We start from the raw sequence: 17,291 nt of genomic DNA on the forward strand, positions 1-17,291 counted from the left end.
CGAACAGCTCGTGCGCCTTCGCTGGAACGGCAAGAGGAACCATTGGAGATCTCTGGTGTGGAGGCGAGCCCACGGGACGATGCCAATGGCGGAGACCATGGTGCCTAGTAGTTTAGACAGAGTGGCTAGGGACACCTTGCGCTTCCTGGCTATCGAGGAGGCTAGCTGTCTAAGCGCTATCTGTCTGTCGGACGACAGGAAGACCATGCCCGCCTGGGTGTCTATTCTGGCTCCTAGGTGAATCAGACTAGTAGAGGGGTGGAGGTGACTCTTGGCTAGGTTCACGGTAAACCCGTGGTCCCTCAGGACTGTCATGGTGACGTCTAGGTCTCGCAGAGCGCCCCTAAAGGAGAATGACTGCAGGAGCAGATCATCCAGGTAACATTGGATGTGCACCGGGACCTGTCTCAGGTGCGCTGCCAGCGCTGCCATTACCTTTGTGAATACCCTCGGGGCCGAAGACAGCCCGAAGGGGAGGGCCCGGTACTGATAGTGGTGTCCCATGTAGCAGAACCTGAGATACCTACGGTGATCCTGGGCAATGGGAATGTGCAGATAGGCCTCAGTGAGGTCTATAGAAGTGAGAAAGTCTCCTTGTTTAACCCCCTCCAAGATAGAGTGTAGGGAGTGCATCTTGAACCTCCTATAGCGAATGGAGCGGTTCAGGCGTTTCAAGTCAAGGATCGCTCTCCAGCCCCCCGAGGCCTTGGGGATGACAAACAGGATGGAATAGTGCCCCTGACCCTGTTGCTCTGGAGGCACTGGCTGGATCGCCCTGATCTCCAACAGGTGTTGGATGGCTTCCTGCATCAGCAGTCTCCGGGTCGGGTTCTTAGAAACCGGACATATCCGGAAGAAGCTCGGGGGACTGGAAAGAAATTCGAGTGAAAGGCCATGCCTGATGGTCTTCTGCACCCATTTGTCAGAGGAGGTGAGGTCCCAGCGGTCAGCGAAGTGCGCTAAGCACCCCCCAATGGGGAGAACGCTGGACCTAGCTTTAATATTTGCGGAAGGAGCGCCCCCCTCCGCCTCCTCCGCCCCCTCGAAAGGGCCGCTTCTGCTGCCTGCCTCTTTGCTGTCTGTCTGGGTACCTCTGTCTAGCAGGGAATCCCCCTTGATACTGCCTGCCTCCTGAGAAACCTGCCTCTGACCCCCTAAGGGAGTCCTGACCCCGAAAGAAGGAACCAGAGTCCTGACCCCGGGAGTAGGAGCGTCTGGGGTATGGAGATGACCTGAAGCTGCCTTTCTTCTGGGCAGTGGCGAGGACCTTCCTCTTGTCCTTGTTCTCAACCAGGAACCGGTCCAGAGCCGAGCCAAAGAGGTAGTCCCCTGTGAAGGGGGCTGAAGCCAGGCGCCACTTGTGACGAACCTCCGCCTGCCACTGTCGAAGCCACAGCAGCCTGCGTGATGCCACCGACGATGCGATCGCCCTGGAAGCAAATCTGGCTGCAGCCAGGGTGGCATCCGATGAGAACTGGATGGCCGCTGCCAGCCTGTTGATGTCCTGATGTGACCGGGCATCTGCTATGGGGGTGCGTTGCTGTAGCTCCTGCAGCCACAGCAAGGAAGATCTGATGATGAAAGAGGCTGTGGTGGATGCTTTCACAGCCCAGGCCGCTGCTAGATGGCCCCTCTGCAAGGTGAGGTCTGCCTTCTTGTCCTCCGCCTTCAAGGCATCCTCTGGCTCCCCAGGCATGTTGGTGGATGTATGAAGAGCCACGATTGGATCATCTATGGTGGGCTGTGCAAGTAGCTTAGCCAGCTCTTGGTCCACATTGAAGAACATCCTGTCTGAAGAGGAGGGTGAGGGGCCATTTGTTGGAGATGCCCATTGGCGCCTTATCAGGCCTAGGAAAGTCTTGGGCGTGGGAACAGTGTCTGCCTCGATGGCCTGCTCATCAAAGATGTTCTCTGCTGAGAAGCCCTGGCGTTGGGGTGTGGCCTCCGCTGCTCTGTTGCCTAGCTTGACCGTTGCCTTGGCCTTGAAGAGCAGGGACTCAAACAGTGAGGGCTGGAACAACCCAGTGAATGTGGGTTTAGGAGGAGGCATGCCTTCATCCTCTGATAGCTTGAGTTCTCTGATCTCGCCTTCCTCACTTTCATTGTCACTGTCCTCCTGGGATGAATCTGAGGAGCTGTGAATCTCCTCCTGGGCTTCTGGGAATTCAGGAGCCCTGGGGGTGGGGGGGAGGGGGGGGGGCTGAGGCTGTGGCTGTTGAAATGCTGCAGCCATGTATTGCTGAAAAGCCTGCATCATTAATTCCTGGAAGTTGGGGGCCCCTGTGGGAGGTGTTTGGTTGGGGCTGATGCCCCCCTGAGCAGGGGGGGGGGGCTGCCCAAAAGGGGAAAGCCAGTAGGCAAGGCTGCCCCCACAGTAGGGGTGATAGGGGATTGCCACCCCTGAGTAGAGCCCCAAAGTCCCGAGGTGTCTATAGGGATCCTTGTTGGCAGGGCTGGATTTTCCCCTGAGCCTCCACTGGATAAGGGAGTGCCTGGATTTTCTCCCCCTTTGCCTGGGGCATCCTGATGGCTGGCTGCTTTGTTGCAAAGCCTCTCTAAAGCCTTATGCCTCCTCCGCTCGTATTTAGAAGGCTTGGAGGGCTTGTGACCCCTCCCTTCCTCTGGATCTGCCCTGGGGGAAAGGTGCTTTGTTTTGCATTTAGCCTTTCCTCTCCCCCCCCCTCCTCGGGCAGTCTCTGGGGAAGCCACTGACCTGGGTGCTCTTCTGCCCCTCCGGTGGGACTGCAGTCCATGTTTGCAGCTGCCTGGGATTCTCCTTCCTGGTAGCTGCAGGGCGCCGCCATCTTGGACCACGTGGGTCCTCCCGGCTTTAAAATGGCGCCGACCGGCTTGCAAAGGGGCGCGAGATTTAAAAGTGCCTGAAGAGAGGCTTGAGCTCCTGAGAGCTAGCCACGTGCGCTCCCAGCCGGATTTTCTTCCTCCTGCCTCTCCTCCGATGCCGCTGTGGCCAGAAACAGCTTCTTCGGCTTCCTCACGATCCTCTGGCCACGTGGAGGCAGCGCGGGCGCTCCAGGACGTTTGGAAGCCCTGGTTCGTTGCTCAACCCTTGAAGGGAGCAACGGAGCGCTCCAGCGACTTACAAGCCTCAGCGGTTAGGGCTGCCTGCTAGAGGCTTTTGCCCGTCCTCCTGCTGCCCGGCCCAGCTCCTCACTGAGTCTCTTCGGATGTCCTCAGTGGCCAGGGCAGCGTGCCGCCCCAGGGGGGCTAGTGGCAGTCCCAATCCTGCAGGAGGAGGCTGTGTGCGAAGCAGGGAGGCAAAACTCGACGGGTCCAAATGAGATTTTCCTTTAGATCCTAGTAAATTCTTGGAGCTTCAGAATGAGCAACTTCTCACGATCGGATTGAGTCAGAAAACTGGGCATGCCCGGTATCAGGGGGCGGAGCCCAAAGAGCTTATCTGACTCAATCCAATCACGAGAGGACAAAGTCAAACCCATCCTGGATACTCCTCCCCCCTCACTATGGAGAACAACCAAGCTCATAGACCACCAAGGACCCCTCATTTAAACCCTTACAAATATCCTTTATTGAAACAAGTCTGTAAAGTATAAAGCTATTAGACGTATGTTATCAGTGTAAGCACACTGACTAAACACTACTGTGTTTTGTTTTCATTAAAACATGTCCTGTCTTTGCTTTTCCATACCTACATTGCAAATAAGGACAATATTATTTTTATAAGCACCATTTTTCCTATATTTCATTTTTCAGCTTTCTAGCTGAGTGGGGAAATAAGCTACCTTTTCATTCTTTTAAAATGTGATTTTTGTCAATGATTTCTTCCTAGAAATCCTGCCTCTGTGGAAGAGGATCTTTAAGAAGGCTTGCTGCCTTCTGTTTCTAAAAGAAAGATGGGATTCAAATATAAAAATAAATAAGTATTTTGGATATTAAAATAGTAAAGCTTAGTTGAAATGCTTTGAACATAAGTATCTTTGATGCTCTGAAAAAGAATGGGTTGGAGTTTTAAGTACAAATTACAGTTACATAGTCTGAAGCTGATCCCTGATGGAAAAGTTGCTGGGATCTGCTTTTATAGATAGCTTTTGCCTTATGTCTTTTAAGGCATTTTCTAGTCTCCTCTATATTAAAAGGATTGTGGTCTAAATGTGGAAGGTTTGACACCTGTTGCTGAATTTTTAAAATGAAGAATATAAGAAAATCTGCATTCATTAATTAGTCCCAAAGGTGCTTTTTCAAGAGGCAACTTGACTTTTTGTTATTTTTCCTTGAAGACATTTCGCTTTCCATCCAAGAAGCTTCTTCCGAACTGAACTAAATAAGTTAATTGGATGAGAAGCGAAATGTCATCAAGGAAAAACAAAGGAAGTCCAGTTGCCTCTTGAAAAAGCACCTTTGGGACAACCGTGACCTGGATGACTGAAAATGTCAAGTGCTCCTTCATTTAATAATCAAGAAAGAAACAACTCAACTCCATGTTTAGAATTAAGTGTACTTTTACTAATTACAAACGATGAATAGCAAAGCAAAGCTGAGTCTGAGTAAATTGGCGCGAAAGCAATAGATATCATGTATGATTCAATCCCCTCCCCCTGACACCCCATTTCATAGTCCAATAATAATTCACCCAACCGTCAGGTGGGAGATGTCTTCAAAAAACATCATCAGGGTGGAATGCTGGACAGTTGGCCTTGGCGGGAAACTCCCTTCTTCCACATGTGCAGATAGATAGTCAGGACAGCTCCTAATAACAATCCTCCAATACATAATGATTCCCCTCCCAAATACCAAGCCCCCCTCCCCGTTTCAGTGGCAGCTGAAAAGCAGCAGCGAAGCAGAGGCTGACAGAGAATCTCCATAGACATTCATGAATGAGGTTTTGCTGACTTTGCTGAAGGAAATAAAAAGAAATATAAATTCATGTGGGTGCACCATAACTTCATAGTATTCTGTATAAGTGATATTGAGCTACACTGCCCTCTGTTGATGAACGTTCTGAATTAAACTTTAACTTAATATCAAATCAAGTTTATGTCTGTCTGTATGTATATGTATGAACACAAACACAAATAAATAGTAAACGTCATTTTGAAAACAAAGGCCTATGAAAATAATTCTGAGAAACTGAAAACAAACTAACAATAGCAATTTCTTTATGGTCAAAAGCCAAATTTCAATTGTTTCCTCATTTGCTAGGAATAGCAATGAAAGCTATGTTGTTGTTTTTTCATTCTATTCCATCTTACTTAAAGGTCTTCATTTTTATTTAAAATTGATTTGAAAACATTTTGAAGTACTGATGCAAAAATATTGATACGGAAGTCTGCTACAAATACTTCATTTTTAATTATATTTTTAATCAAATCTATAGATAAACTACAAATAAAGACATAATGATCTGTTATTTTTAATACTTTATTGGACAGCTAAACCTTTACTCTTTAAAAGAATATTTACTAAACACTATATTTTTTTTCCTCTCAGCAGAAAGTAGATGAATTTCTAAACATTTACTACTCAGCTCCAGAAAATGCTTCAAAAGAAAGTATCTGGGATATCCAGACATTGGTTCGGTATCCTGATGGGGAAGGAGTAATGTTAACCCTAAAGCCAAATCACAAAATAAATGATGTGTTGATCCTGGCTTGCAAGGTACATTGTTCTACACCTTAATATTATCATATGTAATTACACCCATTTCCCTTAAGTAGACAATGACGCAAGCAAAATATAAGTAATTGAAAATGTAAGTATCTTCAAACAATATTTAGTAACGAACTGGTTTTGATGTAGAGATGGTAAACCATTCATTCATTCATTCATTCATTCTATTATGACACCATCTTTCTCCAATTGCCTCTAGTGGATCAACCTCCCAGCCAACCGCTAGCAATATGCACTCCAGATAAAATAAACAATGAATAAGGGGGTAAAACTGGCCAACAGCAATATATTGCAACCACCTTGTCCCCAAATCTGGGAGAAAAGTATTTACCTTGTCACTGTATCCCGGAGATAGTTTTTCTGATAATAATCTAGCTATTAAGTCTCAGAGTAGATTTTTAATCACATGCGCTTTCTATTTTGAGAAAAACAGGCAAATGTAAGATATCATAAATGACCACTAGGTGGCAAGAGAGTCCCAGAGACAAGTGGAAAAGTTTTGTGAAAGGAAATTGCCTTTAAAAAAAATCTGTAATTGTATAATGTACCTTACTTAAGGCACTTATATAGCAATAGCAGTAGACTTATATACCGCTTCATAGGCCTTTCAGGCCTCTCTAAGCGGTTTACAGAGAGTCAGCATATTGCCCCCAACAATCTGGGTCCTCAGATTGGGCACTCTTGATCTTTAACCAGCACGTTACCTATAATGACTTGTTGGGGTTGTTCTTTGAAGTAGCATGAGAATGGTAGTGGGGATTTTAAAAATATTAGAAACTCTTGGTTACTAAAAGCAATAGAATTGTGCTGATATATAAACCACATGATTTATTTACGAAGATGCATATTATTATTATAGAAAGTGACACATTCAAGACCGAAGGAAGATGTATCTCTGTATCTGCTGTGATAAATATTTGTACAAATAGTTCCTAAATGATAGATTCCCCCCCTTGTCTTTTAGATTAAGCAAATGGAGCCAAGACATTATGGCTTACAACTTAGAAGGTTTATTGGTGAAAACACTGAACACTGTATCCCCGAAATGTATGAATATATTCAAGACCAGGTAATGCACAGGATCAAGAATGCAGTTCCATGATCAGAATCCTTATTTGAGGCATGATAATTTTTTCTTACAGAAAACATGGCAAAGTTTGCCGGATTTTGTAGCTGGCCAAAACAACAGGTGTAATATTTTTTGAGCTGTCCACCTTAGAATAAGAGACACCTAAGAAACATAATTTGCCAGGGACTGTATAATCTCTAATCCCAAGGAATGCTACAAACACTTCTTAATGGAATAGTCCTCTCATAGTCAAAATGGAATTAGGCACAAATAACTGATCTTTGAGATGGAGAAAAACATTAGAATCCTGGTCTTTCAATTTTGGCTTCAAGTGAATGGTTGAAATAGCCCTCTCCAACTTGGTGGCATTCCAGTGTTTTGGACTATGTCTGAAGAGAATGAACAAACACAAAACTAATACATATTGGCTGAGCAGATTGACATGCAATCCAAATTACACACCAGTCTGGATATGTAAAAGAACAGGTTGCTAAAAATTAGATGCGAGTTGTTTTAGGCACATTCTTTTTCATCTGGATAAACCACACATAGTCTTTATTTAGCATTGCAAAGGCTGTACTGAATATTTTTTTGAATTGGCTAAGGAAAGAAATTAAATGGGATGGGGACCAGAATAAAATGCATTTTAATTTGAATGCAATTAAAACTAAATCTAAATAGGCTATTTCCCCAGGTATTTTCTTTTTTTTGTCACATAAAAAAATCAAAAAATCTGCAGCAATTTTAGGAGGAGATCAGTTTTTCATTATGCCTGGAACTTTAGGCCCTAGACCAGTGATAGTGAACCTTTTTGGCACTCAGTGCCCAAACCGAAATGTGCATGCATGCACATGCACTGGAGTGCTGGAAACCTGAAGACCAGCTGCCCGGCACGCGCATGCCTGTTTTTTGGCTGGTTTTGGCCAGTTTTGGGGCCATTTTTAGGCTGTTTGTTTTTAGGCAATTTTGGGGCCATTTTCAGGACTTTTTTGTTTTTCTGCCAGAGTGCCAAAAAACAGCCTGACAAATGGCCACAAACAGCCTGAAAATGGCCTGGAAAACGCCCCAAAAATGGCCTGTTTTTTGGGGCGTTTTTGGCTGTTTTTAGGCTGCTTTTTGGTGCTCCAGCGTGAGGCGTTCATGTGCACGCTAGAAACCAGAAGAGCAGCTGCCAACGGCATGTGTGCCCACAGAGAGGGCTATGCGTGCTACTTCTGGCACCCGTGCCATAGGTTCCCCATCGTGGCCCTAGACCTTTTTATTAAGTTAGGGTGAGGCACAACTCCATTTATAGATGAGAAGTTCTCACTACTCTTTCTGATATTCACTACAGTCTGCTAAAGTGGCTAGTGATTCTAATTTCTGCGAGGTTTTTAACGCCTTCTTAATTTATTGCTGCACTGTTACATTGGGAGCCAAAAACAGAAGTGATAAGGCAGCTGCCTTTATTCATGTATCTGTTGTCATCACATGTCAAGTGAGCTGAAGGATCTTATTTGTCTATGTAGGAGTGGGCAGCTAAAGAGAACAAAGCTTATCTCCCTCTTCCCCTGTATTTGATACTTGAGGGTTATTTTTTTTAAGTAGCGCATCCTTCATACTGAAAGTGTGACCAGGCCAGGGAGAAAATTACTTAAAGGATTAGAACTGAAGCTAGGCAATAACAGACAGAGGTGAAATTTTGCTTCTTGTCCAAATATATAGATTATGGGTAGATTCTCTATCATGTTGGCTTTAATATTTTAAACGATTCTTTAATTTAATGATCATGATTTTTAAATATAAATGGCATTTTCAATGCTCTAATCCAAATTACTGTATAGTGACTAAAATAAAATTTAACAAATGAGATACAGAGTCCAAATAGAGTTGATACGATAGTTGGCAACGTTCTGCTCTTTAACACCTTCCAAAAACAGCCTTATAAAGCAACTGCTTAATGGAGGAGCTGATCGTAACAGTGACACTATTGTGCTTATTTGTTGAGTCTTGTGCATCTATCCCCAGTTCAGCTTAAGGTGATACTATCTCTCCTACAGGTATATGATGAAATAGAAATCTTTCCTTTGAACACCTACCATGCACATCTTACTAAGAAAGAGGGTGTAGTTGATTTTGGTAAGTCATCAGTTAATTGAATGAAGAAACTGTTTTAAATACTTGCTTTGTTGATGTGGTTAGGCCTGGAGTTCCGTTCCCTATATTGTTAGCCAAGGATATAGTGTGTCTTTGAAGTTAGACTTCTGTTTAGCTTTCATAGAGAAGATTTTGATGGAATGAAGCAGGGATGGGTTCCTGTATTGGTTTATACTGGTTCGCCTTGTGTGCATGCGCAGTTGACTGTAAATTGTTCTGCACATGCATAGAAACATACCAGCAACGGCAAAAGAGACCGGGGAACCGGTTCGAGGTGGGGCCACCCTGGTTCTGCAATCCAGGCCAAATTACGACTACCAAACCGGGAGCAACCCACCTCTGGAATGAAGTTCACAGGACCTTTGGATAAATGGAGCCAAAAGAAACTATGATAAGAATGATTTGGTTTTGAAGTCTAAGAAAGATGGCATGCCCTCTATTGAAGATACAATGTTATAAGACTACAAACAATGATATTCTGTTATTAATAATTATTTTCCAATGGCTTGCATTTTACTTCTATGTTATTTCAGATATATACAATATTAATGAGACACAATATCTTAAATAATATAAAAATATATTCTTTCTTTGGAATTGCTATTGAATACTAATACTATGTAGCTCATTTTAAGATAGTAGTAATGACTCACATTTTAAAGAAGGCAAATCTGATTTTTTTTTAATGCCAGGATTTGCAGTCACCGTCCAAGTTGATGAACATCAGCATCTTACCCATATATTTATAAGTGATGTTCTTCCTGATGGGATAGCTTACAGAGAAGGTTTGTGCTGTCTCTCTCATTTACATTATTTTCTAATGCCTACGCATGCTCTAAAATGAAAATAAGCCACCTAAAATATAAGTTATGGACAAGATACAAATATTCAAGGAAGGGTGGATGGGTGAATGGAGGGAGGAATCATTTTATCTCTTTCTCTTTTGGTGGTTGGTAGGTCTATCAAAACGTTCTTAGATTCTTAGCACCGACAGGGAAAGGTTTTCGTTATACAGATGGACAGCATAGCATTATCATAGCACAGCATAATCGATCAGTTGAATTTATATGGCAGTTTGTCTCACTTACATGTGACTCTGGGTGGTGTACACATTAAAATAAAAATACAAAATTCAACCATTAAACTCGGTTAATGACAGCTACAAACTACAATAATAAAGGGGAGGAAGAGTGTAGGCTAGACTTAAAACACTGAATAGAATAGAATAGAATTCTTTACAATTCTAATTTACACAATACCATTTAACAGGCTCTGCACTTTCATGCGTTTCCCAAGCCCAATAGCAAAAGCATGTTTTGAGGGACTTCCAGAAGATTAACTGGATTGGGGCCAATCTCACCTCAAAGGAATGATATTCCAAGGGGCTGGTGCCATAAAAAAGCACTCATCCCGAGTCTTGCTATGGGAAGATCCTTGGCTAATGGGGCCTATAGTATGTCCCACCTGCTGGACCGGGGTCCATGCAATTGGGGACGGGTGGTCCTTCAAATAATTTGGCCATATAAGGCTTTAAAGGTCATAACCAACACCTTTAGTTTGACTAAGAAGCAAATTGACAGCCAATGCAACTCACAGCGCAGAGGTATAACGTGGAGATTTTGGAGTACACATAACTACCTATGCCACTGCATTTTGTACCAGCTAAAGCTTCTAGATACTCTTCAGGGCAGCCCCAAGTGCAAAATCCTCTTCTTCTCCCACCCCAATTCCACTCCCATATATGCTTGTTGGGTAGCCATGCTAGAGACGTGTTCTCCAAGAAGCATACCCTCAGCAAGCAGATAGCTGTGGATATGGATAGAGAAAACATGTTGAGCGAAATATCATCTTCATCTGGCTGAAGTCACTGATTTCAGCAGCCCTATCCTAGACAATACATTGAGTTAAATAGAGTTTTGTCTGAGTAAATCAATTGTACTATAAGAATACTCATAGAATTTCATATTGTCACATCAATCCATGTCTTTATGACAAGGATGATATGATCAAATGCCGTTTTTTATGGATGTTGAATCCACTCCCTCCTTACATTCCTTTATTGCCCATGTTCCCAGGGATTTTGTTCCGTTTAACTAGCTTCTGATTATTGTACTCACCAAATGAAATTATAAGCTAAAAAGGAAGGGAAGGCTTTAGAATTTTGTCTATATTTATTTGGGTGCAATGCTGAAAAAAAATGTAGGCCAGTAGGTTTTTGTGTTGGTTCACTGCCTTGACAGCTTTACTGAACAATGGAAAAGTTACTCTCCTATTGTGCTTTTAGCTCCTTTTATAACAAGCAGAATACTTTATGTAAATCTTAATTTTTGCAAAACATTTGTTAAAGTTATTATTTCATCACAATACATTCCATAAACCTTTATGTGGTAAGATTTTTTAAAAAAATCATTTCTAACAGTTTGTTACAATATGTTTTATTGTGCCCTCCTGCTGTTGTGTCTACCCTGTTTGTCTTCTGCTTTTTCCTGCTCCCAGGCTTGTGTGTTGGCAATGAAATTTTGATTATAAATGGAGAATCTGTATCTGAGCTTGACCTCAGGCAGATGGAATTGCTGTTCTCGGAGAAAAGTGTGCATCTGACACTGACCACAAATCTCAAAGGCCCTAAGACAGCATTATGCTCTTCTTTGCAAGATGGCATCATTTCCAAGGAGGCAAGAAAGTTCTTGCCCCTGCAAAACCAATCACAACTCTTGGAGGAATTTCTGGATAACTTCAGAATGAATACAGCAAATGGTGAGATGATGCTTGAACTTTTACAGTGAACTTCCTGCATAAAAAGAGCACATGCAATATTTTTAATGCCATTTCAGCTTTTCCTTTTTCACTAAACTTTTAGAAGGTAATGTTAAAAACATATTTGTATTTTTATAAACAAAACCTCCAAAACAGGAGTTATAGGAGAATTAAGAATTTTAGATGAAAGATCAATTAATTAATTGATTGATTAATCACCATGTTTTCCCCAAAATAAGACCCATGCTCCAAAATAAGCACTAAGGCTTATTTTCCGGAAAACATAATTTCAGGGTGATCAGCCCAGCTGGGTGCCCAACCCCCTGGCTCGTGTACAAGAAGTGGCAAGCGCATGGGGACCAACAGTATCTGGCAGGAGCTGCAGCCCGCCGGTCCCTTGGTCAGTGCACTCTGGGGTTGCATAGTCCATGCAATGCAGGTGAGTTGATTTCCTGTCCAAGCAGCAGATGGAGGCAGAGATGCGGATAGGGATGGAGGTGGAGGCAGACCGTCCCTACACGCGTGGGCTGCAGGCAAGCCAAGAGACATGATGATGAGCCTCCCATGGCCGGCCGCCCACTTTATCCATTGACTTGGCTCTCCTGTGGTGCATGCGGCACATCCAGATTGTGCATCTCCCCCTGCCTCTACCTGCTGCTTGGACAGGTAAAAAACTCACCTGCATTGCAAAGGCTGCGCAAGCCCAGAGTGCATTGACCAAGGGACAGGTGGGCTGCAGCTGCTGCCAAATACCGCCGGTCCCCGCGCACTTGCAGCCTCTTGTGCGTGAACAGGAGGGTGGAGCAGGCTGTGGCTACTGCTGGACACCATCAGCCCCGCCCACGCTCGCTGCCTCCAGGTTTAAGTCCACTCGGTACAAAGCTTATTGGGCGGTATTGAGTCAGTCACTCTCTTTCAGCCTCGTGTGTCTTACAGGGTTGTGATGTCATTAATTGAGGGGTAACCCTTAACATATGCTGCCTGGAACTTAAAGGAAAGGCAGAATATAAATGCAATGCACCAATAAATAAAACAACTTGGTCAAACAAGTTAATGTTGCCATTTTCTGCTCAAAATTACAGAAAATTACATATTCAAATATTTAAAGAACGTATGGCAATACAACATATCTTGAATAACATCTGTGCTGTGACATTATATAGCACTCAGTAGATGTAGGTAAAACCAGCTTGCAGTGTTTTAAAATGAGATTTAGGTCATGGATGGGATGATGTGAAAATATCCACTGGGACAGTTGAAGTTAAGGCTGATTACCACTTTCTTTCTAGCCACTTTTCTATGAAAAATTGCTCCCCAAACCTGTTCTTCTATTAATGTCCTAAATAAATGAGTAAAGATTTTTTTCTCCACTGCTGGAATATCAGTTTTTGTTGCTGATTGACTGAATATAATCCACAAAGAGAGGGCTGAGCAGCCTTTTGTATAATCCTTCAGTAAAGTCGCACAATTCATGGTGACTTGGTCTGCATTTTTGTTTTGAAATCATCAGGTTCCTACATCACTAGGCACAAGTATCGCTCATTAAATGTGCAGCTTTCCTTGGTTAAGCATAATTGAAATTTGTCTTTTTGGGAGCAAATGATTCATAATGCTGACACAGCTGAAGCATTTTGCAGACTAATTTAAGTACATTGTGTCATTTTTGTCAGAGTTTGTTACAAAAATCTAATCCAGAAAGCAGATAACTGACTCAGCAGGATTGATTTAAATAAGAAATTTTATATACAAGAATGAATATATACATATACATATACATACATACATACATATACACGCACACACGCATGCACACACGCATGCATACATACATACATAGACACATACACATACAATACCAACAGCGGAGAACAGTTTCATTTCAGTTCAGATCAGCAGACAAGTCCAAACTAATTTCGTTTCAGAGCTTAATACAGCTTAGCCATGGCCAGACTTCTTACTTAAGTTTCTGTTTCCAAATAAGCCTCATTGGCTGACCTGTTACCTGTCTCTGCCAGTTCATGAATATTTTGACAATTTTGATACTTTTTCAGCTGAAACTTGAAAATGCTTTCTAGAAACATTTTGTTTCCCTTATAATAGTAGAACAAGTAGTGTAACTGATTTTTGGGATGGAAGTACAGCATCCAAATCGCAAGAGGTAATTAGCTACGTTCAGGCAGTGACTTGAATGTGCAAATGGTTCTTGTGCTGGAAAACATGGGCTTACCCTGGTTTTTTTTCTGTCCTCACACAATGGAGGAGGACTTCTGAAAGGGAGTGGTATTTGCACTCCCTTGAACATAGTTATTCCATCAGGCAAAAGTCTGGTAAAGATATATTGTTCTGTTCTACTCTTTCGTGACCAGTTAGTACAGTTGCTGTGTCCAATTTTGTAGTATATGCAGAATATTTTGCAAACTAGTCCTTGAAGCAAGGTTAAAACTATACTTCATTTATAGAAGAGAAGATTTAATAGAAGGGATGCTAGTCATCTTACACAAAAATGTTTCAGCAGACACTCTTTCTCTGGAAATATTAAACAGATAGCTTCTGACAGGGGTGTCATCATTGCAACTTCTTACATTGAGCAGTGTTAGATTTGTTGCGTCTAAGCTCCATCCCCATACTAAAATGCAATTATTCTTTTGTAGTGCTAAATGTAAAAAATCACAAGAGAGAGGTTCTTGGATTGATAATTATAAAGCAGCTTTATTAGGCTATGTTTAAAATAAAAACTTGATTGCAAAACTTAGCATACAATAAGTAGCATTTATCTCATAAGACTGTTCCACTTAAATGAAATTGGAGTATAAAAGCGCCTGCCATAAAGTTAAAATTATGGAGCTAATAAATTATAGTTCATTATTTAGGATTTATACTCAGTTTATTAGTTTGATACAATAGGCAAATAGCATATTTACCATGTTAAGAGCACCTGCTGTATAACTAGTGATGCTGATCTTCTAGAATACATTTTATACTTTTTATTTTATCTCCACATATAGTGTTATAAAAATCCTATGGGTGTCTGATTGAAAGAGAAGCTGAGGTAGACATGTGTACCATGAACTAAAGGCAAGAACAATGATTGGGAATGTACATTTGTTAAAAAGTCACATTTATTAGATTAATTTAGCATATAGCAAATGCTTTGGCAAATGGTTATAATAGAAACAAACCCCAAATGGGTTTCTGTTTTTCCTGCTCATATTCTTCCTCAGTTGCAGCCCTGGTTAATTTGAAGTGACCTATTGGCCTAATTATTATAATCTAACTTTGAAAATATTGATTTTGATTAATAGTATCCTGATACTCTATTCTCATTTTCTAAGACTATATCCTTAGTTGACGAAAATGCAAGAATTCCCATTTCTTGATCAGAACAATAGCAATAGCGCTTACACTTATATACCGCTTCACAGTGCTTTACAGCCCTCTCTAAGCAGTTTACAGAGTCAGCATATTGCCCCCAGCAATCTGGGGCTTCATTTTACCAACTTTGGAAGGATGGAAGGCCGAGTCAACTTTGAGCCTGGTGAGATTCGATCTGCCAAACTGCTGGCAGCTGTTGACCAGCAGAAGTAGCCTGCAGTACTGCATTCCAACCACAGCGCCACCACAACTCTCAAGATATGTTTACCCTTGATGTTTCTAATTATGACTACCAGATGTTTTTAAGAAGCTTAAAAGGCTATTAGGGCAATTTTTCCTATCAGACCTCTGAGAATTCAGCCTATGTTGTAGCAAAGAGGAGATATTTCCTTTTTGTTTCCAACTTTTTTTCTCAATCACGCAGTAAATTACAAAAAGTGTATGAAAAAAGATTTGTTTGTAACAAATACATGGTTAAATGTAAGGTCATTTCTCTATTCACATGCCAAAGGAATTATTATCACTCTTAAAATATGTATTTGTTTGTGATAGAGATAATTAGTGAAGGATGCATGAAGGAGAAGTAAGACTTCATAATAGGCATAAACCATTTCTTGGTACTGTCAAAAGTGGATCTTGGAGGAAAAAGAGACATGGCAGAAAAGGAAAGAAATTTAAAACACTAAAAGAGGCGGAAGAAAAGAAAAAATATGAAACAAACTAGAGTGAAACTAGAATAACATGGATGCAAAAATATATGAACATATACAGATAGTCCTTGATTTACAACAATTCATTTAATGACTGTTGAAAGTTACAACAGCATTGAAAAAAGTGATTTATAACCATTTTTCACACTTCCGACTTGCAACACCCCCATGGTCACATGATCAAAATTTGGATGCTTGGCAACTGATTCATATTTATGATGGTTGCACTGTCCCATGGTCATGCTATCGTTTTTTGTGATCAACAAAAGTTGGTGTGGAAAAGCCAGATTCACTTAACAACCATGTTACTAACTTAATAATTGCAGTGATTCACTTAATCACCTGTGCAAAGAAAGGTCATAAAATGGATCAAAATTGACTTCAAAAATAGCAATTTTTGGCTCAATTGTGGTCGTAGGTTGAGGACTATTTGTATTAAAGAATAAATTCACATTCAGGATGGTGGATTCAGTTTGCTCACCAGCTACCTATTTCCATTTTTGAAGATGAAAATATAATGTTACATTTTCTTGAGTCTTATTTCTGAACCATTAAATAAAAGCCTCCAGTGTCTGTCTCCTTTTTAATAGAATAAGCTATAAAAGTATTTTAAATTTAGCATTCCAGGTTTAATGGCTTATTTTGCCCATATTTGTAGAAACATTATCCCATGCAGTGCCGTTTCCTTCTTTTTCTTTCAACCCAGAAAATGGGCTGAATTTATCTTAACCATTATACCATAAATTATCTGGTCCAATCATGTCAGGTTCACTGAGATGCTTGACTAAGCTTGAGGGTCTCCATCACTCTTCAGGGCACAGCTAAACAAGGATCTTAATGACATACTAGGAAAAAAGTAGTTGATTGCCTTCTCTCAACTCTCAACCTTCTCACAAAGGCTCCATTCTTCTTTATTCTTTATTCCTTCTGCCCAGTGCAGTTTATTTCTAATACTTCTTTCTTCCACTCTTCCAATACTTTAACTGACTTTTTGCCCTGAGCTTCATGATTTGGTATACGAGTGTTGTTATTTTTTTTAACGTAGTCTCTGCTCTAAAGAGTTTTGGTTTTCAATTTATCTCCCATAGGTCAGGATAATTACATGACTATATTTCCCTTCTAGTGTAGAGGTAGCAGGTGCAGTGGCCCTTCCAGGTACTATTTTCATTGCCTGTAAGAATGTATTGGGTAAAATGAGATCCCAATGAAGTGTAGTCTACTTGGCACCAGTTGCATAATGGCTCTGACTCTCATTGAACCAATGTGTGTTTTAAGCATAACAAAAAATTAAACAAAAAACAAGCAGGGCCAATTCAAAGTGGCTTGAGTATTAGACAGGGATTGGTTGTAGTAGTGATGTGGGAGAGCATTAACAGTTAGGAATGTTGTGTGTCCATATATTGTGACTTTTTGGAAGTTTAATTCTGGAATGAAAAATGTGTTATGCAAGTTTTGTGATTCTCTGTTGCTTTCTGTTGCTAATTTCAGGGATATGACTCTGGAATCAGCGGGAACCTTTTGCATTTCCTTTCCTTGTGCAAATATACTGGATTACTGGTATTAGACCCCTGAACATCATTTTGAGAATAAGTGCCAGTATA

At 41.5% G+C, this 17,291-nt stretch overlaps 1 protein-coding gene across 1 annotated transcript in view; it reads left to right on the forward strand.

Annotated features, from left to right (window-relative positions):
• The window catches only part of TIAM2 (TIAM Rac1 associated GEF 2), a 175,462-nt gene that overhangs the window by 111,851 nt on the left and 46,320 nt on the right, over nt 1-17,291 (forward strand). Inside the window, exons 10-14 of the mRNA XM_032215642.1 lie at nt 5,470-5,634; nt 6,611-6,715; nt 8,755-8,833; nt 9,544-9,636; nt 11,348-11,608. Of these exons, the coding sequence (XP_032071533.1) occupies nt 5,470-5,634; nt 6,611-6,715; nt 8,755-8,833; nt 9,544-9,636; nt 11,348-11,608 (703 nt within the window). The remainder of the gene's footprint in view (nt 1-5,469; nt 5,635-6,610; nt 6,716-8,754; nt 8,834-9,543; nt 9,637-11,347; nt 11,609-17,291) is intronic.

The sequence above is a fragment of the Thamnophis elegans genome, chromosome 4 (assembly GCF_009769535.1).
Source record: "Thamnophis elegans isolate rThaEle1 chromosome 4, rThaEle1.pri, whole genome shotgun sequence".
NCBI lineage: Eukaryota > Metazoa > Chordata > Lepidosauria > Squamata > Colubridae > Thamnophis > Thamnophis elegans.